General features: G+C 44.9%; 1 protein-coding gene across 3 annotated transcripts; it reads right to left on the bottom strand.

The window, feature by feature from the left end:
• Positions 1-469: 469 nt before the first annotated feature.
• On the bottom strand, positions 470-27,062 carry LOC148658737 (differentially expressed in FDCP 6 homolog). Of its 3 annotated transcripts, none has more exons than XM_088640291.1 (11): positions 26,905-27,062; positions 19,262-19,402; positions 16,263-16,448; positions 13,877-14,104; positions 13,383-13,529; positions 11,961-12,072; positions 10,771-11,069; positions 10,244-10,410; positions 7,561-7,759; positions 6,306-6,396; positions 470-3,088 (listed from the first exon to the last, which is right to left on the bottom strand). In XM_088640291.1, exons 1-11 carry the CDS (start codon positions 26,998-27,000, stop codon positions 2,904-2,906), a joined length of 1,851 nt encoding a protein of 616 aa, XP_088496417.1. In that variant the 5' UTR covers positions 27,001-27,062; the 3' UTR covers positions 470-2,903. The 3 variants fall into 3 exon arrangements, with proteins under 3 accessions (XP_088496417.1, XP_088496418.1, XP_088496419.1); XM_088640292.1 differs by having other exon boundaries at positions 11,961-12,069; XM_088640293.1 differs by having other exon boundaries at positions 2,945-3,586.
• Positions 27,063-27,339: the final 277 nt, after the last annotated feature.

The raw sequence follows: 27,339 nt of genomic DNA, 5'->3' as shown, positions 1-27,339 counted from the left end.
TTTTCTTTTCCAGTTCAACGATACCAAAACAGTTAATCTCTATGCCCAACACCAGTTGCTTAATCCGAGTGCAAACTCAAGTGGAAATTTCCAGGTCTTTTTTCCTAAGTATCCCCACTGTTGAGGACAGACGAAAGAAAAAGGTTGGTGACACACCTCTCATTTGCAAAGTCCTGAGTAGATTTCTTCTTTTGAAATACCACGTCGTGGGTTTCAATTTTTGTTTGAGACTGCCTTGATAACGAACTCTGCTGGCGAATGGAAATCTGCTGTTCTGTCGGGAGGAAGATATAGTGGCCAGGTTGACCTCATTGTGTCTGTATGGCAGAAGAGCTGACACATGTGATCGAGAGCAAGCTTTTTCAACAAGAACATGATCTTAGCTGGAGGTTTAAGAAACAAATTTCCCCTCCCCCGCTGCTCCATCTTCGCCTGAACACCCACACAGATGGCAGAAGCACGTCTCACAGTCTGTGCATAACAGGAGCATTTAATGTCACCCAGTAGTCAATGTACAGTATACCTACAACATGATGAGACAGGCAAAATAAAGGCATTTCAGTCCCATTACTATTTCAATAACTAAAATAAAATAACAGCAATTACAAAAACTGTACAATTTCAAACTATGTTTTACAGTAAGCAGATACAATGCATTTTGACAAACACTCTCATATTTTGTTGACTGCTCTTTGGAGAGACTGCATACAGGCAGACCAGAGTTTTTAAATCTTGATTTTTCAGCTTGGTTTTCCTGGCAGCTTGAATAGTGAAGGGTGTGTACGTGTTTCTGAACCAGTAATTTCATTTCCTTTAAAAATGAAAATCTATACACTATAGGTAACCATTTCCTTGCCAGAATAACTACATCATCTAAAGGGAAGGCCTTTGCATATGTAAAGGTTATCTAAAAGCATCGTTCATGGCAACAAAACTGAAAATGCTCTGTAGGTCTGTTAGGCTCAAAGACTGTTTTCCAGGACAATATCTGGTTTATTTTTTAGAATTAAAGGTACTCACACTTCCTGAATCCAGAATGTGGCTGTACAGTATTCAAAAGAAGGTTTCTAAATATGGGACTAAGGATGTGGAATTATGCAAATGAGATCAAGATAATTTTTTCATTGTTTCTAGGGATGTGTTAGATGTCAAAGAAACATATTCATTTGAAAATACATGGGAGTGATACTGAAGACAGGTGTCTGAATGCTTCTTACCAATAACACCCTTATGATCTACCCAGAAAAGACATTCACAGCAGAAGCTCTTCCAAGTTTTCTCATGTTTTATAATCTGTATGTGCATTTACCATTACAAGGACAACTACAGAGTTGGTCCAAGAGTTATGAAAGTATCTTCTATGACAAACAAACTAAGGAAATTATATTATAATACTATTTGACTTTATTTCTGATTAAGCCAAACGTTAGTCCATTTGGATCTGTACTTTGCTTTCCAAAGGAAAAATTACGTCTAATATCTTGCAGAAACCTAAAATCTTAATATTTCGTTGCATTACTGACATCTTCCTTTCCAGCGCATTACTTTTACAGGTTTTCTCTGCTTTTGATCATTATTTTCATTTTTTAGAAGCATAAAAAGTTTATTATAAATGCACCTAGTTTAGAATCCTCTTTTTTGTGGTGAGACAGAGGCCTGTGATCAGGTCACCTGTAAAGCCTTTTGCCTTTCTGACACAGCTCAAGTCTGGCCACCACGCAGAAGGTTCAGGAAAATGGCCGCAGTCTTCATCTTTACCAAGCTAATGCAAGAGGTCATGGTGGTGAACAGAGCCGACGAAGAAATGTACAGTCCAGGTGTAGGGGGTATAGAAAATAGTAGAGATTTTAAGTTTCAGAAAAATTAGAAGTTTAGCTCTTAAGACAAGTATTTTTGTATATTTAGAAATAATTCAGAACTAGAAAATGTGCAAAAGCAAGGTTTTGAGGACCAACACATAAACAGGGATGTAAATCCTGGATACCTAATAGTTTTCAAGTGGAAATAAAGTGTTCAACTCCATGTGACGACTTGCTTTGATCAGTGGGCCAGTGTTTTATAACTAATTTCACTCCGCAAAAATAAGATACACAACAGGAAAGCAGAGCTCAAAGCATGATCTTTAACCTTTGCTCCATGTGAGCACTGTAATGCGAAGCCTAATTTCTAATCCCAGTTCACTAGTGCTCTGTTTTCACCCCGGCTTAGTGACCTGGGAAACACCATATGACATCAGCTAAGAAGAGTCGATTACTGTCTTCTCTGGAAAGGAGCCAGGAAGTGAACAGGGGTTTTGCTTAGTTTAAACTACTCTGAACAATTGTTCATTTCTGCAAATAATCTCCTGACTGCCTGCTAGCAGTTAAAAACTGTTGGTTTTAAAGTACCTGAAATACTTGCCAAAATGCAGATGACTGCATTACACCTATTTTCATTTAAGATAACTCTTAAATAGAAGTACAAATATTTTTTGTTACATTTAGGTAGAAATATTTAAAATATCTAAACATCTTGCAAATTCTAGTGATGTTCTCCTTGATCACAAACTTCATCCAAGGGGTGTATTTTCTGGTGGACGATCACTTCTGATAAATAACTTTCAGCGTGTCTGACACTCTCATCCGACAGGAAGATTATTAAAAAAGAGATTCTCCTTATTCTCTGTCTGCTGTCATAGAAAGAAGGCTGATATGCAGCAAAAACATATCCGGCTGCTAATTCAGTTCTACTCATAATCAACAGCCCAATTTGGCGGTTTAAAAACAAAAGAAAGAAAAATTGGGAAATCCTAGGTTACAGCAAGTTTGTTCTGCTCTTTAGTCTTCATAGAAGTTCTGTGCTTCCATTAAGGGGGTCAAAGGTCATGGAAGTCGGAGTGTGATTGGTTGGTAAGAGTTCACCTCTCAGGGCACGGTGTCCATGTCGCTGTCAGAGGCCTGTGAGAGGCGCTTGGCCCCCTCGCCGCGGTTCACATTCTCCTTGCTCTCTTCATCCTTCTCCTCCGACCTCTGGCGCAGCTGCAGCTTCAGCCCTGGGTCCTTCTGCATGGGAACGCGGAAACTGGAGAAACTTCCAGAAGGCCTCTTCTCTGAAATCGCAAGCGAAGACACAGCAAGAGAGAGAGAGAGAAACAGAAAGCTTTTCACAAGGAGAGCTTCAATTTACTTGCCTTTTAGCTTCGCTTCAGAAGGTTCCAATGTCTTTAATTTAACTCAAAAGAAGCAGAGAGGGAGAAAATCCTTTCTTTCAAAAACACATTCTTCAAAAATATGCACTGAACAGAAGTGGATTTTCCACTCAATCTGTGATCTCCTGCTGTATCGTCCTGCTGCGCCCCCTTGTGGCGAGCTCTGGTTGAGCCCCTAAAAGTGTCCCGAACCATCAGAGGAAAGCAAAAACCAACCAATAGCTGCAGTCCCCAGGTGTGTCAGCTTAGTTGTCAGTTAGGTTCCTTGATCTGAGGCGATAAGAAGCTAGAGGAGAATACAACTGTCCTGCTGCTGTTGTTCCTATTGCAGATGTTGCTGTTATGTGTCTGCCAAAGCTCAGCGGTTGTCCACTGGGTTTCATTTGGACTGTCTCGAAGCTAATGAGAGAGAATAAAAGTGGGTCAATATTGGGTTTCTATCCAGAGATCCATGGACATGAATGGGGGCAGAGAACAAGGGACATACCCTGAGAAAATGTCTAAGTAAATATCCCTTTTGAAAATGTGACAGGTGCAGTTTTCCCACATCTCTTTTGCCCTGTGGAGTCTGTTTCTGGTGCTGCCATATCTTCCCCCTGATTCCCCTGTGCTTTACAAGCTCTTCTCTTCTTTGAGCAGTGCATGCCACAGCAAAACTTTAAAAGGGATAAAACATTATTTTTTACATCTGACCTCTTGTGTTGAGTAAGGGAATCTATCCTGACAGCCCTCACTTTCTGTGTCTTACAGTCTTAGCCAAGAAAAAGTACATTGCATTTATGAAATACTGGGAAGTCAGCATTGTGGTATAAACACCGAAATAATTCCAGTTGTGGACAAATGCGAAACTATGGTCTTTTAACATTTCCGAATTATAGCTGTAATAGAGGAAATGCTGAACCTCCTGGGAGCTCAGCCCTTCACTCTGCTTCAGGGAACCCCAGAGCCTCTGTCAGAGGCCAGAAAGACACCCCTTCCTCTCTGTGTGACATAATGCAAATCAGCTGCTGAGCACAATGCCACAGCACAGTTCATTCCTTATCCCAGTGGGTTGGACAGTGTCTAACATCAGTGCAGATGAGACCTCCCCACAACCACACTCATGCCTGAAACTCCTATTGTCCAGTGGCAGCACTCTTCTATTTCCCTCGGTTGGGGCTTTACTATGATTAGAACATTATGCCTGCTGTAGGGGATGTGAAAACAGTGAAATTGTGCTTTTAATTAAAAAAAAATCATTAAAAACTCACAAAACATTTTGCATATCCTCTGAGTCAGCATCTATACCTAAAATGAGGATTCTCACTAATGTATTGTCATATTGCTCTCCTTTGCAATAGTAATATTTCAAGTAGCTCAATGAGAATGAACTCAAGAAACAGGGAGAGGTGTAGTATTTAACAAGCTGTCATCATTAAGTTGGTAGAATTCAGTACAATTTAGTGAATGGAATTTCACTGCAGTCTGACAAATTAGTACCCTGTTGCATATAAGTTCCAAAAGCCTGCAGCTGCTTTGCTCTCAGAAATCGGTGGCTGCTCATGTAAGCTCTACTATGCAGTTCACAAACCACACCACAGAGCTCTTTGAGAGGGGCAAAGCTAGGAAAGCAGCTCAGCTAGCAGCACTATGCCTTTGAAACGACTCAGTTCACGTTTGCGTGTGTGCTCTTCGTGAGCTCAACGTATTTACGGTGTCCTTGTGCGACGGCCCAACTCTGCAAAGTGCCTGAGCACTTTGTTTCACTGACATGCACGTTCAAGCGCTCCTCCTCATACAAGGAAGCGTAACTTCTGCAAACAGAGGAGGGAGTGTGTGTGAGCATGTGTGTGTGTGTTGGGGGGGCTGTGGTGCTCTTTCAATATCCTGGAGGCTGTGCCTCCGGGTTCTGTGAAACCGACTGCAGGGCCTTCTTATCAAGCAGAGCCATCTGCTTTCTGACCACAGAGCACGCTGTTTTCTTCCAGGCACAGCGACGGAGACTGACAGCACCGCCGGAGCGCGGAGCCGAGCTGTGTGGGGTGCGTCGGCCCCCAGGTAACCACTAGCAGAGACTGATCATGACCTAAAAAAGTTCAATGACATCACTTCCAAGGCTAAGGATCAAGACCAGATTTGGGCATGAGACAATACAGCCATCAGGAAATTAATTTTTTGCGAGATTTGTAAGGAAGAGGTTCTCAACCACAGCTAACAAACAGAAACCATTAACTATGGGGTTTGCTGCTTGTGGCATTTGGTCCAAAAATGTGCCCTTTGACTTGTGTGTCACCTGGTTTAGATAGATAGATAGAAGGGAAATTGATGATTGACTTTTCAGAGTGAGTCAGGCTGTGGACCTGCAGGAGAAAGAAAAGTGACGTCCAGGAGCTTCTCACAGCCCAGTGGAGGTAAGCGAGAGTGAGTGGGTTTTGCAGAATCCGGGCTGCTAAGAATACCTTCATAGTATCAGAAAAAATTACATAGGTTTTCCCCTTAGAGCCCACAACACAAAAAAAACACAGAGCTTGCCGATGTCTTAACAGAGTAGCTTCATCCAGACATCCTGTAAGCATCTCCTGGATTCCATTGCCAAGTTTTTTTGTGTTGTTTTCCCTTGCATCTAGGAAATATGTCCCAACGGAAGGCTGTGTGAACTCCCCCCAGCTGCAACTGCCCGCGATCCGAGCTGGATCGAGGAAGATTTCTCAGCGGTCACCCTCACACTATCGGAGCTCTGCATCTCCACACAGCCCAGTGAGGCGGCCGTCTGAGTGAAGCTTCTAGTGTCACGGACGTCCAAAGGGACTAACCGTGGGGAGCAGGAGAGCGGAAAAAGACCCATATGCGTAGCGGCGAGACGGGAAAAAGGCCCGGGCTCATTAGTGCAAAGAGTTCAGGAATGCCGTATAGAAACCTATGCCCTCAGGGAGCGGACGTGGGGCGCCCTGGTGCTAGGCAGGTCTCAGGACATCCGAACATCAATGCTGAGCGAGGACAGAGTGCAAGACCCGTAAATATATAGCCCAAGGGAAAGAGAGGGACAGGAAGGACAGCAGACCGGAAACTAGGGACAGGACAGAGAAGGAGCGCCCTCTGGCTGCAGAGGGCGTGACATCTAGCTTTCCCAAGCTCTCACCTCCAGGCCCTATAGGGTGCATCAGCCGATTCATCTGCACGTTCCAGTGCTTGACGTTGGTGCTGGCCTGCCGAAGCTTCCTCTGGGCAGCCTGGAAAGGGTTCAAAGGAGACACACAGATCAGGCCTATGGACGGACAGACAGTAGATGTAATTTCCTATGATAATGCAATCAGCTGTGATGTGAAAGCACAGAAATGAACACCTGTGGTGCAGTGTGACATGGCATCTTGTGCAATTAAAATCCAATGGTTGTCTTTTTATTCAGCCCCCTAGTGAAACACTCCCACCTCAGACTTTTAAAGACACAACAGTTCATAAAGCTTGAAAGCTTCAAGTCAGTATGTTTGCTAAACGTAAAGTGTTTTTTTTTTTCCTTTTGACCTGGGTAAAAAATTCTCATGAGACCACAGAAAGGCCTCCTTTTCACATAGAGTCAGCACTTTTTCATTATTTTTAATGATTTATTTAGATTTGTTGTATTATTAATAAGATGTATGATGATTTTTAATTATTAAAGTAGTATCCATTTTTATTTCAAATTATTGTAAAAGAAGCCAGAGGGTTTTTGTGGGGGAAAATAGACACAAACAATTGCCATCGTTCACCGACAACCCCTGACCAGAAGCAGGAAGCTGTTCTCACATCATTTCCATGACAACTAGGTTTCAGTGAGAGGCGTCGGCCTATTTTTCACGTCTTTTCAAAGTCCAATCAGAGCAGGCGGCGCACATGCGTGTGGACTTGACCAGGGTATCTTGCCCAAACTGCTAGCCCTGCTGTGAGCTTTGCTTACCATATTAACCACACTACACTGTATAACGTTTGCAGTATGTTTTTTGTTTTTAATCTAAGTTCTCCGGCACACAGGCATCCGGTAAACTAATAAGAACAGTAAGAACAGGCTCTGATCCATAGGGCTAGTGCAAGGAAACACGATTGCAGAGCACTGCAGAGCAGGTCAGTCCATTTGAGGTTTTATGAGACACAGGGATCTTGTACAAATCTTATCGGCAAAGTAGGGAAGTTACAGTACTTATTTAAAATTCTTTTACTGCACCAAACCTCTCTATGCAAAAACACTCAAAATATGGTGATTTTAATGTTAAATGTCTGGCTTACATAAGAATCTGCATGCCCGTGCCTAATGCAATTTGGGGCATGGCTTGCTTTGCTGCCTGTGTCCAGGCCTCAGACAGAAGCACAGGCAGCTGGAAAGACGGACACACGGTCAGACGGCAGTGCTGTCTGCTCACCACCACATCCTGGTCCACCCTGTGCCGGTTGGCCCTCACTTCCTCCAGCTGGCGCTGGGCCTCATCCAGCGACCGGGACTTGCTTTCCATCTCCTGCTTGAGCTCCTGCTTCTCTCTTTGGGTCTTGAGGATGTACTCCTCCTGCTCCTCCTTCAAAGCCATCAGGGCCTTCAGCTTCTCCTCTTCCTCCGCCAGCAGCCTGGGAGCGGGAGGACAGACACAGGTGTGCACTGAAACTACCAAGACTACCAGGCCACACATTCTCCGCTTTCAGATGTTCATTTAAATGCTAGAAAATAACGTTAGATAAAATGAGGAAAACTAGATGAAACCTTAATTTGCCTTTTCTCACTGTAAAACAGTGACAGCTGATTCTTTTTTCTAGATGGCCAATTCAAAAGGTTTTATTCTTCATTTAATATTACTCCCAAAGCTATGCGATGTGTGGATTGGATGCTTCCCTCTTGAACAACTGGCTAAAAGCCTGAAAAAATCTATGACTCTGTCTATGTGAAAGTCACGCATGCGGCTTGGAAAAACTTTGTCATCCAGTTGCAGAAAGACAGTGTGCCAGGGAGCACCCTGGTTGGCGTTCTCTGACAGCTCCACAGCTGCAAGTCTCTTCTATGCGAATCACCCCTGATCCTGGGCCACTCGCTCCTGGGCTCCCCTTCCTTGGTCCACAGTGGACCTCACTGAGACCGCAGGCCTCTCCATACTTGAGATCCATTGAGCCACATCAGTCTCAGAGGCTGAAGGTTTTATCATCCCTCATCCACACCTGCCCGATAACAGAACGCCATTTCTGCTTCGAGGGGTAAAACAGGGAACAGCACCCCTGAAGGCTCCTAAGCATCTTGCTCCTCTTGGTGCAAGGTGAGCCCTACGGCCCAGACAGCACTGATTCCATCCTGAATCACGGCATTACCCAACCATGGAATGTGTGTAACCAGAAATGACACAGCACTACTAGGGCTTGGGCTAAACGGCAACTTCTCTTTGCCAGCCACCTGTAACGTTGCCGTCAGTGAGACAAGCCCTACTCATGCAGCTGGTGCTCTCTCTCCAGCATGTGTCAAAAGGTGGAAAGCTCTGATAAGTGAGCACATTAGTCTGTGGATCCACATTCTCCCCATGCAATACAATTCAGAAATTGTAGTTGGAAAGCTGAGTCGTGAACAACTGAGTCCCTATTAAACCTCCTGACTTCCACCTAAATTGCTTCATTAGCTACCACTGCAACACTGACCACTAGAGCCCCGAAACGGAGCCACTGAGTCACAGCATTAATCATTTCTTAAAAAGTCATATTTCTTATGAATGAATATTACAAAGGTCATGTTAGAGTGTCTGAAAATAGAGATCGATAAGATTCCTCTTAATGACTCGTCTTCCAGCTCAGCATTTCCAGGCACACATCCAGAAATATTGTACTGTGATAAAATGCACTGTCCACAGCAGACGGTGCAACAGACTTTCACGAAAAAAGGTTTCACATAAGATGCAGGCAACACAGAAAGGAAGTTTTCTTTTCTGAGCTTTCAACACTCGTTCATACCTGCCGAGTCCGTCCTCCACAACTTCCCTTCGTTAGAAACTCACTTCCTCAGGCATGCTAACGTGACAACCTGAGGGCATTGCTGTGTCCCCATGGGAACAGAACAACCTTGCCCAGACGCGGACTGCTCTGCAATGGCTTTCACTGCCTTGTTATTAACATTTAAAAACAAAATGAGTGTTTTTCACAAGTATATCCCAGTCAGAAACACACACGCAGCAGTGACGGTTTCAGAATTGGTGAACAGGAGGTTCAATCTAAAAAAAAGTATTGGGAATAAACAGAGAAGTTTATTAACTTGTCTGTTCAAACTTGCTGTTTATATAAACAACCGGTTAATGTAAAAGATGACATTTAAGAATGACAAAAACGAATACAACCTTCTGTAAGTGCCTTCCCAATTTTATAGTCATCTGTCTACTTTTATTCATTTCTAATTTGAAATAAACAGGTTTTGTTTAACAATTTGTGAAAGGAAGGTCATACCTACCAGCCTTAAATTTATCGTTTTGTCTGAAGCCACAGATCTTACAATCATATTCACATATCCTGTAATTTGCACATATGAACAAACTCTAACCAGTAAGCAATGTGCTGCATGCTGGAGGACTCAAAGCCAAGAATCCATTTCAATAAGGATTTCCCGTTTTACACTTCAGTCTGAAAATTGTTGTGGGTAAGTAGAACATATTAAAGTCGGATCTGCAGGCCAGGAGTACGGGCTCTGTTGATTTCACACCCTGGGTGTGACCATTCCCATTGGCGCTCAGTGAGGAACCCTCTGGACACCTGTGGTTCTACAGGATGAAACCCCTGCTTGTCACTAGTCTTTTTTTCTGTCATGGGACGTGTAGTCTGGGTGTGAAGTACAATAACAAAGCGATTTCCTTTTGTTTTGTTTTTTTTTAAAGGCAGGGGGCTTTTTTTCCACAAGTCAAGGATCTTCTAGTGTTTCAGAAGCCTTCCCCAGCTATCAGGCCTGAAAGCTGAGTGATTGCGTGCACACTGTGCATGTGTACTGCATGCGTGCATGTCTACTGCATGGGACAAGCAATCCTATGCACACACAAGGTATGGAGGCGCCAATGCTCGGGGTGGTATGCTGGCAGGCATGTGAGTGTGTACCTGGCCTGTGCGTAGCGGAAGGCCTCTTCATCCTGCCTGGCCTTGATCTCCAGGTGCAGGGCCTCCTCCAGGCGCTGCTGCATCTCCTCCAGCTCCCGGATCCTCTTCCTCTGCCTGTCGGCCTCGGCCTCCTTCAGCGCCATCTCCGCCTGCATGCTGGCCCGCGCCTGCGACACAGCACATCGGGTTGTCCCCCTTACTGCCTCGGACCACTCACAAACAAATGGACTGATCTTAACGAAACCCTCAGAAGAGTCGGAGAAAGGAACGTCTTTAATAAATCAATAAAACCTGGCCAGCATGTCTCTGGGAGGTGAATAGAAACTGGGGTAGCCAGCTATTCAAACACAGGGAGAACATGCAAACTCCGCACAGACAGACTCCTGAATCTAGAATGAAACACTTGACGTGTCAATTGCCACGTCACTGTGCCTGTAAGGATAATGCTAGTTCTTCCATCTCACTGCAAGGCCCTGCTGCTGCTCTCCCCCAGCGCCCTCGGCTCCCCGGCCGCCCCGGCAGCGCACCTCCTCGGCCTCTCGCAGCTGCACCTCCAGGGCGCGCTGCATCTCCTCGTGCTGGGCGCGGCGCCGCTGCTCGTCCTGCTGCAGCAGGGCCTCGGCCTGGCGCTGGGCCTCCTTCAGCAGATCCAGCTCCTGCAGCTTCCGCTCCTTCTCCTCCTGCAGGGCGCGCAGCCGCTGCAGCTCCTCCTCCTTGGCCGCCCGCCGCCGCTCCCGCTGCTCCCGCTGCTCGCGCCGCTTCAGCTTCAGGTCCTTGTGGAGAGACGTCTTCCCCTCTGCCTGCAGGCGGATGGCCGTCTGGATGGCTGCGGGACAACGGCACCACTGGGCAACGCGGCGCACGCGGACCCGGAGCGGGACAGCACACAAGCAACCCCCCCCCGTCCTTCTCCGAACACCAGAGTCACGCTGCGAGTTAGTAACGCGCTTTCTGCTACACTGCAACAACACCCGGCCTTCAGACAAACCTTCATGTCTGTGAGGAAACGCATGACACTGCACTGGAATAACACCCTCGAGTTTCAAGGCCGTCGATAAGGGGGGCATTAGGGGGCAAAGCCCCCCCCCATGTGGGCTAATGTGCACACCGCCCCCCCCCCCCCGAAATAATCTTCCAATAAAGTGGAAAAAATGTTTTCGTTATTTTTTTTAAATTTGGCCAAAATATTTATGTAACTCATCTAACATTTCAATCAAATTTTCTTTTTCTGTCACGACGAATGAAAAAACGGAGCTAGCCCCTGTGTCTCATCTGAGGTTTCAGTACGGGATTTATAATGCAACACACAAGGCGGTTTTGTAGCCAGAAATTGTGAAATATCATTTCGTTAATCAGAAAGCTAGGCTAACAGTAGTCTAAACAATGGATTTAAGAAAATGGTTCAAAGGACCATCTTCAGTCACTACCAAAGTGGTGTATTTGCTGAACTTCATTTGACTTTGCCTTCTATATTGCAGCGTTGATTAGGTGACAATCATCTGTAGAGTCACGTGTCTCAATCTGGCGCTCAAACCCGGCCCCCCTGGTTAACACCAAATGCCCACCCGTTCGAATTGTTCTGGCGACGGCCCTGTTCCCGGGTTAAACCCTCATGAACACGCAAAGCGTGGATGTGCAGACACTTTGGCTGGGATGCATTGGTGTGGATAATGTGAGTCTGGTCGGCATCACGCTGTCGAGTAGCTGACTTTCTCACCTGTGGTCCATTCCTGACGTTGCTTGGTGTCTGATGCGCTCATCTCGTAGGTCTTGGCTGGCGTTTTCACGCAGAACATACACCGCTTTCCATCCTTGTCTGGTAACACCTGCTACACAGAAGGCCCGGGGTCAGGCTGGCTTCCCACAATCCCCTGCTAAATCACATTCCAGCCCTGGTGCTGTGGAACCACAGCCTTGCCTACATGCTTGACATTAGCCTACTATTTTAGTTGATATTTGTATTATGTAAAACCATTATGCTCCTACCCAGCTGTGTTGTCTCCTCTCACAACAACTGCCCCTCAATCTCTTTATGATTTCTTTAATGTTATACTATTTATTAGGGAATCATATGCATTTTTCCATTTTTTAAATTAGAACAACTTCTCGGCAATCATTCCTTTATGTCTAGGCTCACAGCAATGACTCCTCTACTGCAAGAAGAGAATGAGGACCAGCAGGCATGTCCCAGCCCACCCACTGACCCCTTCAGAGCAATTTATCTTTATCTGACATGCTCCAGTCTCCATAGCATCCACAGGTGGGCCACAGCCTATTGGTGGAGAGGTGTGTCTCTCACTGATGTCACCCAGCAGGCACCTGGGAAATTGTTGGAGTACTTGTTTCACTGGAAGCTCTGACCGTCCTGATCATCCAATCCCCAGCCCGGGCTTCACCTAAGGCTCACCCTGAACTTGGAGGGGGTGCGTTGCCAGCTGAGGCCCAGGGGAGCCTCTTGTTTTAATTCCTTAGCTTTGCTGCAAACCCAATACCCTCGGCCGTCGCATGACTTTTCCCAAAGAGGGCCCTTCCCAGAGCCACCTGACATGGTTCACCCTGCCAGTCCCATGGCTGGTGTGACCTGATGCCAACTCTCTCTGCACTGGCAGGAGCCTGCCAAGCCACAGGTATGGCGGCCATGCTTGGCAAGACAAGGCCACTCACCCAACCCATGCCAATCCGATTCCAACAATGCCGACTCCAGTCGTGAACTGGCGCTTGGGGAATTCAAGTCACAGCTGCCCAGCAGCAATACCCAGAGTCAAATCAGTGACATGCAAACTGCAGAATTCAACCTACAAACCAGTCACTAGTTGAACCATTCAGGAGCCCCATAATTAACTATGTGCTCATGTATTTATCAACAGCTTTCACCTGCTGGGCTGGAACATGGCAGAAAGCTGCATTTTATAACTCTGTCCACTCTGACTCTTTCTGGTTTATACAGAACATCTGGGAGTCAGACCATAGCAGCACATCCAGAACTTCATGGCTCCTCAGTGCCTTTCTAAGACAACACCATGACCTGGGTGACACAGTCTGGCGTGGGCTGGAGTGGGGCCAGCACACGCCTCTCTGGAGTGGCTGGGCTGCGGCGTGGGCATGAAGAGTGGATTCCTGTAAGTGCGGGGCCACTGACCTCCACGCAGCAGTTCCTGTCCAGAGAGATGCTGCCCTTGCGTTCCTTCCGGTCCTCGCTGACGTAGTAGGCCAGGGAGTTGGGCCGCAAGGTGAACCAGCGCTCCGTCCAGTTCCTCCGCAGCTGACCTCTCTTCCACAGGTAGCCCTGAGGGACACACAGCAATGCATTTACACTGCCTTGTATGACACTATTGTGGAGCATTCAACAGTTCTTTTATCCCATTCATGTTGCACAGGTAACATAAAAACTAAAATGCACTGCAGATAATGCTAATGTTGTGTCCCATTGGGGTTTTTATTGAGCATTTATTAATCAAGTTGGACACCTACCACCTAGTACTGTAATTATTTAGTCAGTGTCACAACCCCGCTTGAACAACACTGACTACAAGACTAGATGTCAGGGCTCTGCCCTTAAGCAGATATGTATTGTGTGCAGAAGGTCATGTGTTTGCAATCAGCCCATTCCCAGCCATTGGTACTGGTACATACCTCTTTGAGCACGTCCCCCACAATTTCTCGGTACACTTCCTCAATAGCCATGCTGATCGTCTGCTTGTCAATGCCCCGTGTTATCTTCCCAGAGTTCACCAGATCTAGGAAGTGCCAGACTGTGATGCCGCTCTGCTGCACAGCCTCTTGGGAAATGTAGTCTTCCAGTTCCACGCAATTCAACTCCATACTCATGGCCACGCATACCTTCTTCAGCAGGTATTCCACCTGGACACAGGGGAATGACACAGTGAGGGGGCAGATAGACAAACCACTGACCCACTATTGTAATACAGTGAATAGATGTTAGTTTCTAACAAAGACGGATTCTTCAGAAACACAGTTCAGGTGGTGTCAAAACTGCAAAAAATCCCAAAAAACTTTATGTGTTGCCAGTGCACACAGATGGACCTCAGATTGAAATTATAATGATAGGCACAAGTCCAAGAATCTGCCCAGCCAAAACCAGCAACAGAGTCACTGACCCAAAATATCTGTCTCTTTGCACTTGGGATTTCAACAATCTCAAGAGTGCAGGGAAGTTACCCAAAAAGACTTCTTGACCACTGATCCTCATTAAACTGACTATGCTACATTACATGAAGGCTCTAGACTTCACTGAGTCAGCAGCAGTTTCTATCTGCTAGGTCATTGTCACAGCACTGATGCAGTATACATGGGAAGACTCCAAATTCAAACTACTGTTGCAGACTCAGTTAGGGCCTTTAATTGTTATGTTAACAGTTCATAATGCTAAGGTTTTAAAATACAGTTTTAAAAGACCGCCGATCCCTAAATATTAGCTGTGGTTCTGAACTGCCTCTGAAACAACCTATCCAGCCACACACACGCCTCCTCCCCAGTGATACAAGTAAAATCCAAGACAATGTCTTCACTAAAGTCTGCAATACAATTGGAAAGAGGAGACAGGTGCAAGGATATTCTATCTGCGGATCGCAGTGAAGTGTGCCAGAACTGCACACAATGTTTCAATGTCAACAGACCTCGCCAACGGTTCAGAGAGGCCAAAACAATGATAGGATGGGCTGCCATCACACTGAGTGAATTCATTGTCAGTCTCCATGAAATATCAGAAAAGGCATCCATACAGGGAAGCAAGGATATCAATACAGTACATGATTCATTGCAGTGATTCATTGCAGTGAACAGTGAAACAACACTGTTTTCTCCCACAAGTCTCTCTGTTCTCGATTCCTCCTAACTTTAGAAAAGTCCTGTAGGTTCTTTATTTTTCATTTTTCACAGAATTAAGTCTTCGGTTAGCAAAAGCAAAACTGTCGTGGCAGCTGCTCACAGGTGGATGAATGTATAGAGAGCGCTTTGTTTTTTTTTCATTTTCCATTCCCTCCCTCACAAAGCACCTCCCCACCTGGCAGCGCACACCGCGCAGGACTGTTTTCACACAGGAAGCAACTGAGCAACGAGACACCAATACCAGCCCAGGAAAAACACATCTCAACGATCCCATACAGAGGCCCACTGATATTCCAACTGGGCCTACAGCAGCTTCAGACAGTGACAACCCCTCCAGTACTTGAGCTAGGAGGAAATATGACACTGTGGGGCACGTTACCGGTGCACTAGTAGCAGGGGAAGTCCAGGATAGTCTGTGAGTGTTCATGTGAAAGAGACACACTCGAATCTTCCTCCTGCTGACAAACACCGACTCTCTCTGACATGCCTGGATCCCCTCGGCCTGCTGCGGCTAAACTGTGATCACAAATCGCTGGGCCGCAAGCACCTGAGCATCACACGGCACAGAATTCTTAGAACTGCAGGTGTGAAGTGCATTGATGCCGCCAATGAAATATTAAGAAACAAAATTGTGTTCCATCTCAATGATGACCTACAAGTCAGTCCTCCTACACAGTAACCTCTGCTAACAGGTCTATGTTAATGAGGTTGGCCGGAAGCTGACGTACACTTAGATCACACTTGTTTGTACTGATTCACAGAGATTGTTCTTATGGAAACGAGTTCAGCTTGGCTCCATGCTGCTAGTGACAGCATTGTGTGTGCCTTTCTCTGCCTTGAAACCTGTCAAAGTAGCCCCCTCTCCTTTTTTGGGTGCAGACCTCCCAGTCTTTGCGTCTGTAATTTTTTTCAGGCTTTTTGTATTTTGGATGATCATTTTAAAAGAATGCTCCGCAATGCCAGTCACACAGTGCTTGAACAATTATGATAGCAGTTGCTTTTGCTCGTTTTTGAGCTCTCACATTCAGATCACAGCCCAGTGTGGCCTGGGACAAAAAAAAACAACAACAACAAGGTCAACAATTAAGTAGACTCAGGTCAGTTAATTAAACTCCGGTTTGTATCTGTGTTTTGGCTGTGTTGTGAATAGCTCCCCGAGCAGAGTCTCTACCTCATCAGGCACCATGACCAGAGGGTACCTGTCCTCAGACAGGAAGTTGAAGAGGCACCAAAGGCGGAAGGCGTCGTGCATGCTCAAGACACTCTTGCCATTCTTCTCTGGGCGATAGTTCTTCTTGGCCGTGAGCGTCCAGCACAGCTCATCAAAGTTCTCCTTCACAAAGGCCCCTTCCTCCACCTGGGCAGCAACGGAGAGAAAGAGAAGCCGTCACCTGGCCCTGCCGCTGGACAGGGCTGAGCAGTCCTGGTCCCGGAGAGGGCTGGGACAGGTTTTCATTGCAGCTAAGCGCTCAATCAGCTCATTACTGGCTGAGTGGGGTCAGTGGAACAGCATCTCCCAGCACTTCAGGTGCTGCTGCTTTGGACAGACCTACTGAAGAAATCCTGCAGACACACAGGCCCTCCGGGACCCGGACTGGACAGCCTTGGTCTAGGATCTGGAGTTCACACCTCCTTCCTTCCCAAAAGCTAAAGAGTAACTCTTGCCTCTGCTAGAGAGTTAGAATCAAATCCCACAAGAACCATGTGCTGCTTTTTATCCCACAACTAAACTGATAACTTTAAATAATATTGTTTATATTTCCTTTATTCTAAAACTTACATAGCCCGTGAAAAAAACATTACTTTGATGCAAAGAATTGGATATTGTTATTGGTTATTTGATATGAGTTGTACTCCATTGTGAGATGTGTATTTGATTGTGTACTCTGTTGCTGTGTGACTGGCTGGCTGTATATTTTGCTGTATATTGCAAATATATTGCAGAACAGTGTGTTTAGATTGTGTGCTATATAACCAGCTGTGTATTTTGCTTTTGTGCGATAGGTTGTGTAAGTTGACTACTGTGTAGATGGCTGTGCAGGTTGTATGTTCCATCATTGGATTGTGTATGCTGTGAACTTTATATTTGGTTGTGTATTTGATGTTGTATAATAGGTTGGCTATGAAAGGTTGGTATTTTGCTGTGCTGTAATTAGTTGTGTGAGCCAGATGCTGTGTCTGCTAAAATATTTTGAATACTTATCATAACAAACAAGCTGTACAGTAATGTAAAGCCTAGAAAATTTTCTGAAACTTTGTTTACGGGCAAAAAGAAAGAGTGACCTGAATTCCTTTCAAATGCCTATGTTACTTATTGCTAGATTTACTGGTTGAACTTTTAGGCTGTCTGGGTGCCATGTAGCACTGGCAGGACACAGGGCCTGGGAGGGGAGGGGTGTGTGTATCCTGTACAGGATGGACTTGTTGAGGGAGGGGAGTGCGTATCCTGCCCAGGATGGACTTGTTGAGGGAGGGAGTGTGTATCTTTTCCAGGATAGAATTGTTGCGGGAGGGGTGTGTGTATCTTGTCCAGGATGGACTTGTTGAGGGAGAGGAGTGTGTATCTTGTCCAGGATGGACTTACTGAGGGAGGGGAGTGTGTATCTTGTTCAGGATAGACTTGTTGAGGGAGGGAGTGTGTATCTTTCCCAGGATGGACTTGTTGAGGGAGGGGTGTGTATCTTGTAAAGGATAGACTTGTTGAGGGAGGGGAGTGTGTATCCTGTCCAAGATAGACTTGTTGAGGGAGGGGAGTGTGTACCTTGCCCAGGATGGACTTGTGGAGGGAGGGGAGTGCGTATCTTGTCCAGGATGGACTTGTTGAGGAAGGGGTGTGTATCTTGTTCAGGATAGACAGTGTATCCTGTCCAGGACGGACTTGTTGAGGGAGGGGAGTGTGTATCCTGTCCAGGATGGACTTGTTGAGGGAGGGGAGTGTGTATCTTGTCCAGGATGGACTTGTTGAGGGAAGGGAGTGTGTATCTTGTCCAGGATAGACGTGTTGAGGGAGGGGAGTGCGTATCCTGCCCAGGATGGACTTGTTGAGGGAAGGGAGTGTGTATCTTGTCCAGGATAGACGTGTTGAGGGAGGGGAGTGCGTATCCTGCCCAGGATGGACTTGTTGAGGGAAGGGAGTGTGTATCTTGTCCAGGATAGACTTGTTGCGGGAGGGGTGTGTGTATCTTGTCCAGGATGGACTTGTTGAGAGAGGGGAGTGTGTATCTTTTCCAGGATGGACTTGTTGAGGGAGGGGAGTGTGTATCTTGTCCAGGACAGACTTGTTGCGGTAGGGGTGTGTGTATCTTGTCCAGGATGGACTTGTTGAGGGAGGGGAGTGTGTATCTTGTCCAGGATGGACTTGTTGAGGAAGGGGTGTGTATCTTGTAAAGGATAGACTTGTTGAGGGGGGGAGTGTGTATCTTGTCCAGGATGGACTTGTTGAGGAAGGGGTGTGTATCTTGTAAAGGATAGACTTGTTGAGGGGGGGAGTGTGTATCTTGTCCAGGATGGACTTGTTGAGGGAGGGGAGTGTGTATCTTTCCCAGGATGGACTTGTTGAGTGAGGGGAGTACGTATCCTGCCCAGGATGGACTTGTTGAGGGAGGGGAGTGTGTATCTTGTCCAGGATGGACTTGTTGAGGGAAGGGAGTGTGTATCTTGTCCAGGATAGACGTGTTGAGGGAGGGGAGTGCGTATCCTGCCCAGGATGGACTTGTTGAGGGAAGGGAGTGTGTATCTTGTCCAGGATAGACGTGTTGAGGGAGGGGAGTGCGTATCCTGCCCAGGATGGACTTGTTGAGGGAGGGGTGTGTGTACCTTGTCCAGGATGGACTTGTTGAGGGAGGGGAGTGTGTATCTTGTCCAGGATGGACTTGTTGAGGGAGGGGAGTGTGTATCTTGTCCAGGATGGACTTGTTGAGGGAGGGGAGTGTGTATCTTGTTCAGGATAGACTTGTTGAGGGAGGGGAGTGTGTATCTTGTCCAGGATGGACTTGTTGAGGGAGGGGTGTGTGTACCTTGTCCAGGATGGACTTGTTGAGGGAGGGGAGTGTGTATCCTGTCCAGGATGGACTTGTTGAGGGAGTGTGTATCCTGTCCAGGATGGACTTGTTGAGGGAGGGAGTGTGTATCTTGTAAAGGATAGACTTGTTGAGGGAGGGGAGTGTGTACCTTGTCCAGGATGTACTTGTTGAGGTAGGGCATGTAGCCCTGGCTGGACACAGGGCCGTCGTCATCATCCCGAAAGTGCTCCTCCAGTGCCACAGGGTCATGAGGGATACTCAGGACCGTGCACAAATTGTGAGACAAGACCTGACAACACAAAGACACACAAGGCAACACAGAGACACACAAGGTAACACACAGACACACACAAAGAAGAAAGAAAAACCGAGATTAACCATAGAAGCAATGTGAGGGAGTTTGGCTTTCCTTGGAGACCCTATGCAAGAATGCAATTTTAACTCATGAGCTGGCACTTAGTTTTTGAATAAAAAAATTCAAGCAAAGAATGTTTTCATTTTTTTCTTAGTTTTACACATGTTCTACATTGTTTACACTTTGGAGTTGGTGCACACCAGTGCCATAAAAATACAACTATGTGCTCTTCTCAGACCCATCGGAAGGTACAGAAATGCATGGTTCAATGACTGAATCATCCCGAAGCCATGAAACCCTGAAAGAGGACACATCCCAAATTACATCCTGCATTACTGCCCTTCAAACACCTCGTCATGTAGTAAAACATGACAAAATAATAGGCATGAAAAGGTTTGTGACTGAAACCTAAAGAAGATGAAGATGCACAACCTCTTCTGCTAAAATTGAGGTAAACCCTGTATTAGGTAATACTAGGTATTAGGTATTAGGTCTCACTGACAGTCTCCACCAGGGAGATTTACAGTATCTGTAGGAGTCAGTACTCTTTATTGCTTATGAAGATATGCCATATCTTCTTCTTAAGACTTGTCAATCACCCAACAGAGAGCCTAGTTTCAGGACAGCAGTGCACATCTACCTTTGCAGACTGCTCCCTAGCAGGGGCAAGCATGTCTCCTGTGCAGCACACTGGGAAGGATGACAGGGAAGACAGAGAGGGAAGTCAGTTGCACTGCGGTCTCTGTGTGGAGTGAGTTTAAGATTGCACTTCCTATTGCATTAGCAAAATAATAACATACATCACAGTTACCGGGTTACAGCTCCACAGGGCTAGCAAGGTAGCAAACATGAGAAAAGGCCGTGAGATGTCGTGGTAAGAGTTTTGATGCAGCAGGAACACATGACTTTCATGATCACCCCGGGCCATAACAAAATAACAGTGTTAATAACTCAATTCTAGACACCAGTGCACATTTTTCTCATTGTGGAAGTTTGAGCCATGGGTATTCTACACAAAAATACTATGAAAAGGTACAGTGGCATAGTGGTCCTCCAGAACAAGGCCTGGAAACCAGTATCTTAACAGATCATGAGGCTCTTAGAACAAGACTACTCACACAGCCTTTCATTTATAAGAGAAACTCCATGGCAGATAATCATGACAAAGAATAATGGGAAATGTAGGCTTAATATGATCACAGGAAATAGCAAACACTAAAGTTAGGCATTAAATACAGTTAAAACTGCAACTCGTGTTCATAGTCAAAGCTGAAGACTCTTGTGATTTTTGTCACAAAGCAGGCTGCCAATACAGTTAAGATACATGTGCACACACATTTTAGAGAGAACACAGTGGCCAACACTTGTATTTGTAAATTTTGCAGAGCAGTCACTATCAATTTATATATTTTTTAGCACCTCGTGTCAGACATTTACTACAGGAAGCTTACTACAAGAAACTTTAAAAAAAGACTTTTGAAGGAATAGCTAAGTTGATAACAGGAAGGGTGGCTCTGCTGTGCTGTGCTCTTACAGGGATATAATTTGTTTTCCATCCCAAAACTAAAGCTGCTCTTAAGCATTGCACTAAATAAGCAAAATGCAGCCACAGTTTTTTGAGGGCTTCTGAAACGAGCCTAGATCTTGTTTCAGGAACATCAAAGTTTTCAGACAGCCGATATGTTTCATTATTTGTTGGTTTAATTGTGCTATTTCAGGCTGAGGCATGTTTTAGGATGCTGCCAGTGAGCAGCATCTTTGTGGGGAGAGGAGCAGCTCATTGTTTGGTCAGGAAGGAGCACGTGGAGCCTCACAACTCCTCTCATGAGGAACGTCCTCAGGAAGGCAAGATCAGAGCAGCTAAAAGTAGAAATCCAACACCAAAGGCCAAAAAAGAAACATTATAAATAAACACAGAGCAGAGGGCACCTGACAGCATGAAGAGGAAGTGCCTTTAAGACTGAGAATGTGAAGCACTATTTTGTTGAAGTCCGGAAGATATAAGCCAGGTTTGTTTTTGAAACCTATACCGCAGCTTCCTTCACAAAAGACTCAGAGGCAATCCTCTGATAAATTTGTAACAAATACCCAGACAGGCAAGACTGGCTCCCTCATGTTTGTAATTAATATTTTCATTTTAAAAAAAATATTAGATAACAGTTTCGCCCACAACGGTGACATCCCTGCCGAACACATAATTTGAGTGACCACAATCGGCCATGTTTGTTCCGAGCTCTGTGAATACAGTACTGTAAGGCAGTGTTTGCAAGGCCTTCTCTAGTCAGTCTCTGCTTCAGAACTGTGAAAGTGGCTAAAATGGTCCAACATTTTCAATCAGCAAAAAGAAACTCAATATCTGATTAATATCAGGGTCTGTAAGTGTAACTATTTTGAATTATAACTAAATTCTGGACAAAAGTCTTTGTAATTTAGGATCAATTCAGTTTAACATCATCTGGTGAACGTGTCAACCGAGATTATATTTCAGCTTATTTCCGGGCTCGCTTGTGTCTGTGTTGATCTACAAAATGCAACAGTTCACTGTCACTGACACCAGGGTCAACTGTATACATAAGGAACTTTGTTTGTTTGCTGCTTTACCATTGAATACAGTATATCTGTGATCTTTAAAGACAACTAGAGGTCAAAGCTTTTTCAGGATGGGTTTCAACTTGCATCGCATTTCCATTGCTTAACTCTAAAAAAAGTATCACATATGCAAGATTTACACAGGAGGTGACACAGTGCACTGAACATGGGTCTAATTCAAAGGAAGTCTCCGAGACACGTCAATACAGTTGTCTTAAGCAGTAAGCTTACCAGACAGCCTTCACAGCAAAAGCATTGCTAACAAGACTTCAGACGACTTTTCAGAATTCCGACGGGCCTTAACATATTAACGCACTCAGCAGTCTACTGAAAGTACTTAAAATGCTCAGCACTCTCCTGACATCCCTTAACACACACAGCACTCTACCAACAGGCCTTAACAGACTCAGCCCCTAACACTTCATGTGAAACACAAAGAACACAAAGAAACACAAACACAATGAAACAGAGATGCAATCATCTTGCTTTACTCTATACTTATGTGCTATTATTAAAATAATAATATTGTGAAATATTATGAAATTAAATCACACCCCTTTGTTTTCAGAATGTGTGGACAATATCAGCTTCCCTTTTGAAAATGAAGCCCAGTTTTCAGAAGGGAAAGTTTAAATCAGCTTTACTGCATCCTGTTGGTTGTAACCCTCACTCCCACCCTCCCTTCTTAAGGAAGAACGTGCTGTCCAGCAGGTTTTATATCTTTAAATCTCCAGGTTCTTAAGAACAATAAAAGGATAAGCCCTATCCAATTAAGCATATAATGAGTTCAATTAGGTAATTAAGGGCTGAAGTGGAAAGAAAACCAGAAACCTTCTGCCTGTCCAGGACTGGTGCTGTACTCCACTGATTTAAAACAACAATGACCTTTTCTGTCTGATCTTAGTTCCTGCATTCATCATCAAAACCCAATAGACATACAGTAACAGTAGTTCACAAAGCTAAATGCAAAATAGGAACTTACTTTTGAATACAGCAGAAAAAAATGGCCACAATGAAAAACAGGTCAACCTACAGCATGTTAGAAGAAGGAATGTAAGCACAAATGGCCAAGCTGACCTCAAAGTTAAGATCATGACCTGGTTCCGTAATTCCTAGACATTTAGGCAGAACAGGATTTTACCTCTGAAACTTCTCATAATTGATATTGTTGCTTATTTATCACCTGGGACCAGACAATACAACAACACCCTACGAATTACCCTACAGAATCATTTTCATTTTGTAGTTTGTTTGTTTTTTACATTTGCTGTTGTCTTGTCTAATCTTCATTTGCACTGACAACCAACATAATGTGATAAAATAGAAACCTGCATTGCTGGTTACTTATTTGATCAGATGGCTATGAAAATTAGGCCAAAATCAGACACTGTAAACAGCAGTTTTTGAATAATGATTTAAACAAATAACAGGTGTATTTTAATTAAATTGAAACATATTCTATAGATATTTGATCAAATACATCTCAATACAGTATATATAATGAAATATCTAAAATTAACTCTAGATTTAAAAATTCATATAAAAACCCTATGAGGATTTGATAAAAATTTAAACTAGCCTGAGTTAACGAAAAAGAACATTTAATGTAGATGCAATGGAGAGATTTCAAAATAAGACCAGAAAAGGGTTCTAAACTACATATTCGCAAAGTTACTCACAGAGAGCAACAAATGTTGATTTTTAATTGTAAAACGATTCAAGCAATAGCTTTTAAATGAAAAGAAACACAAACAGTGAATCCCAAACGTTTAGCAAAACTGTCACCAACTTTATTTTTCTATTTCTGCTTACGATCAGGTGATGGAGAACTCTAGGTCTGAAAAGCCAACATAATTTCCGTGCGTATTTCGGATTATCTTGTTTGAACAGGGAACAAAAAAAAACCGAACCTCTTTAAAAAATGAAAACTAGATATAATGTGCAGACCCAACTTTCTTGAATTTGTTTTTTTTTAAACTGTGTTTTGCAGGTTTTTTGTTATGACATGGAAGGAGAGAAACAGCATGTCAAACGAGAAAAAAAGAAATGAGAAGTGAGCTCTTTATTTCTACATGTCTGCAAACAGGAGATCTCAAGTTTCCTACCACATCCTGCCTACCCCACCTCCTTTCGCCAGAAGAAGGAGGGCGAGACTGATGCCGCCTGCCCGTGCCGAGCCGAGCCTGAGCTCGCTGCTGCTCTCCGCACAGCCCCTGCGCGTGAGGGGGATTATCCCGGTCATGGGACCCAATCCCTTCTCAGTCCCCGATTGCCGAGGGACAAGGGACACAGGCAGGTCAGCGCAGCCCGCAGACCAGGTGAACATGGACGTGAGAGAAGCCCACGAAGACGTCAAAATCACCCTCTGTCCTGGCGCCTCTGCAGGCGCCGAGACCCCTGGCCTTACTGCTTAAGGGTCCTTCTCAGTCCCTCGGGGCAGACACTGCTGTGGCATCCTTGAGCCAAGGTGCTCTATCTTAATTTAATGTTAACTAGTGCTGGACTAGTGTTACAGCCAGCGAGAGGGATAATATACACTTGGCTGACTTTATGCACCAGGAATCACAGTCATCATGATGCCTCTGAGACACACGTATGCTTTTGGAATATTCTTACTCGATGTTCCCACAGACCCTGCAGACTTTGGCAGCGCTGACCCACCCCCTGTCCCCCCCAAAAATAAACCTCATGTTTTCACTGTCACTGTCACTTTCACTGTCAAATCATTGTCTTGCACTACCTCCATCCACACTGTTAACAAGGTGTTGTTGTTTCTTTTTCTGTTGCAATGAATCTCATTTTTCTCCATTATCTGCTGTGAACACATCACAAGGACAGCCCATTTGAACGTTTCTCCCATTGGTCTGACACATCACTACTGGGAGTGAAAATCAGCCTGTGAGCTTAATTCCAGTGATCAGCCAGCTGACATGGCTTCAACAGGGAAAAGCAGACCTGAGTCAAGTACTCACATTCCTCACAGGCAATGACAAAGTCATCCCAGTGGGTTTCAATCCACCTCAATGTCTTTCAATGGGGAAACTGATGTCAATGTCTTTCAATGGGGAAACTGAAAACAGAGGTCACGAGTGGAAACTATGGGGAAGTACATTTCAAATGGAGAACAGGAGGCACGTCTTTACACAAAGGGTTGTGGGTGTCTGGAACAAGCAACACAGCCATGTTATTTAGGGTGGTTTCTTTCAATAAATGGGTGGATAAGATCCGCAGAGTCATTAACTGCTAGAAACCAAACGTGTTAAATGGGTTGGATGGCCTCCTCTTGTTTGCCAACTTTCTTATGGTTTTGTGTTCATTCTCACATGGAGAAACACATCCCCTGAGGCTTGTCCATGGAGTGTCTGAACTGTACAACACAGGTTGTGCCAGACCTGGTACTTTCAATCTCCCCACAGGTGTGGCATGAATTCAGTTTTCACAGGGCTGTGCGGGGCAGACTCAGTCCAGGTCAGGATACTCTCAGAAATACTTTGGTACCAGAGGGGGAAGTGACAATATGTCAAATATAAAATTAGCCATCAACAAAAACCCCTCTCTGAACAGAATTCTAGGAGCTCCTTGACTGCATCACGGGGCCAGTGCTTCACTGAGTGACTCAGTACGAAATTCGGATGAAAAACGTAAGATGGATGAATGTCTTTCAGCCACAGAGTATTGTCACTTCCTCTTTTGAACAGGTCTGTGGAGCGAGTTGGTTCTGGGCCTTGAACTTCCTCACGGTCAGGATCTGAACCTGGAATGTGCACCCCCCTCTCCAAAGTAAAAGACAGAAACCAATGCTATGATTGATATAATCAATTCTTGCATACTGCAACATAGGCTCATGGGTTTCTTAATAAGGGCATACATATATCTGCATGGTCATTCATTGTCTTCACCTTTCAAACTACAGAAGGAAACTATCTACCTGTGTCTTATTCTGTGAAGCGTTAACTTTCAACAGCGCACGAGATATGGAAACTCCTGAAGTAAGAAATCAGTTTTAATCAAAATGTTTCTTAACCAGCTTGACTTTGCAAAATTCCTTCATTTTCCCCATGAAGAGACAAGAAATGAACTCACTCTTCATCTCTGGTCTTCACTTTTTAAGGCACACACTCTCATAATTGCGTACAAAATAAAAGTTCTGTGCTATGACAAATATTTATTTCAATTGTTTTTTTTTGTTCTTAAAAGCAAGAGGTTGTCAAATAAGGCCTGGTGGCAACAATAGCACAAATATTTTTTAGTGTTTAACTAAAAGCACTATAGGTCTTCATATATATGTCTTCATGGTAGGGTTGTGGACTATTAGAATTAGCTCACAGTTACTAAAGGAATTTCCCTAATAAATAAAGTACAGTTCCTGGAATGTAATTTGAAAGTAATTTTGTTCTTTACAAAATGAGAGAGCACCAAACGTGGTTGATGCTGGGCTTCACACGCAGATAAAACTTTCATCACAGACCATGCTGGCTGAGCCCTGCTGAACAGAGACAAGGGCAGAGGATTTCAAATGATGGTGAAAACTGTGAGCAGAGCAGTCACCTGAACCAGGAAATGCACGACACTGAACACAGCAGAGCGAATCCCCTCAAATAAATCCATCTCAGCCCGCCAGGGACCAGACTGATTCCCACTCCAGCCAACTCACTTAAGACTTTTTAAAACCACGCTTGGAAGGGCATCAGTGGCTAGTGAAACTGCACGAGACGACAGCACATCGGAAGTCATAGCGCCGAACATTGTCCCTGCTGAACAACATGACAGTGCCAGAGTCTCTTCTTTGTCTCTCTTCAGCAACATCCACCAGCAGTAGAAAACTACGCACAACAGACCAAACTTACCTTCAACTGTGATTTGGAGACCTTGCCACTCTTCTCCACGTCCAGAGCAGTGAAAGCATACCAGATGGACTTCAGCAACTCCGCTCGTAGCTCCATTACTGCTGCGGCATGACTTTCTTTTTTTCTTGTCTGTTTTTTTTCCCTCACTAATCAGTTAAGATCTGCATCAACAGCAGCTATACCCGCCCAGCTCCTCACCAGTGTCCCAGAAGAACAAGAGCGCCCCCTGTCTTCTGCACCTTGCACTGCACCCTCCTGCTCCCCGCTCATGAAAACTGCTGATCCACTTAAAAGTCATCACCACCTACAGAAAGAGCCACTTTAAAACAGCTCATTTGTCAAGGAATGTCGCTTTAAAGGTGGAACTTTGTGTCTGTGTTTTTTTACAGAACCTACTGTGTACATCAGTTTGAAAGACTCTTGCTGGATCCCTGG

Source organism: Lepisosteus platostomus, chromosome 7 (genome assembly GCF_059453375.1).
Source record: "Lepisosteus platostomus isolate fLepPlt1 chromosome 7, fLepPlt1.hap1, whole genome shotgun sequence".
NCBI classification, from domain to species: domain Eukaryota; kingdom Metazoa; phylum Chordata; class Actinopteri; order Semionotiformes; family Lepisosteidae; genus Lepisosteus; species Lepisosteus platostomus.
Note: the sequence above shows the minus strand (reverse complement) of the source record. Positions and strands in the feature narration are given on the sequence as shown.

Coding starts and splice junctions, on each gene's coding strand:
- LOC148658737 (XM_088640291.1), bottom strand. CDS start 27,000: ATGGAGCTACGAGCGGAGTTGCTGAAGTCCATCTGGTATGCTTTCACT. Junction 13,530..13,876: donor TGGGGGACGTGCTCAAAGAG/GTATGTACCAGT, acceptor TGTGTCCCTCAG/GGCTACCTGTGGAAGAGAGG. Junction 10,411..10,770: donor AGCTGCGAGAGGCCGAGGAG/GTGCGCTGCCGG, acceptor GCTGTGTCGCAG/GCGCGGGCCAGCATGCAGGC.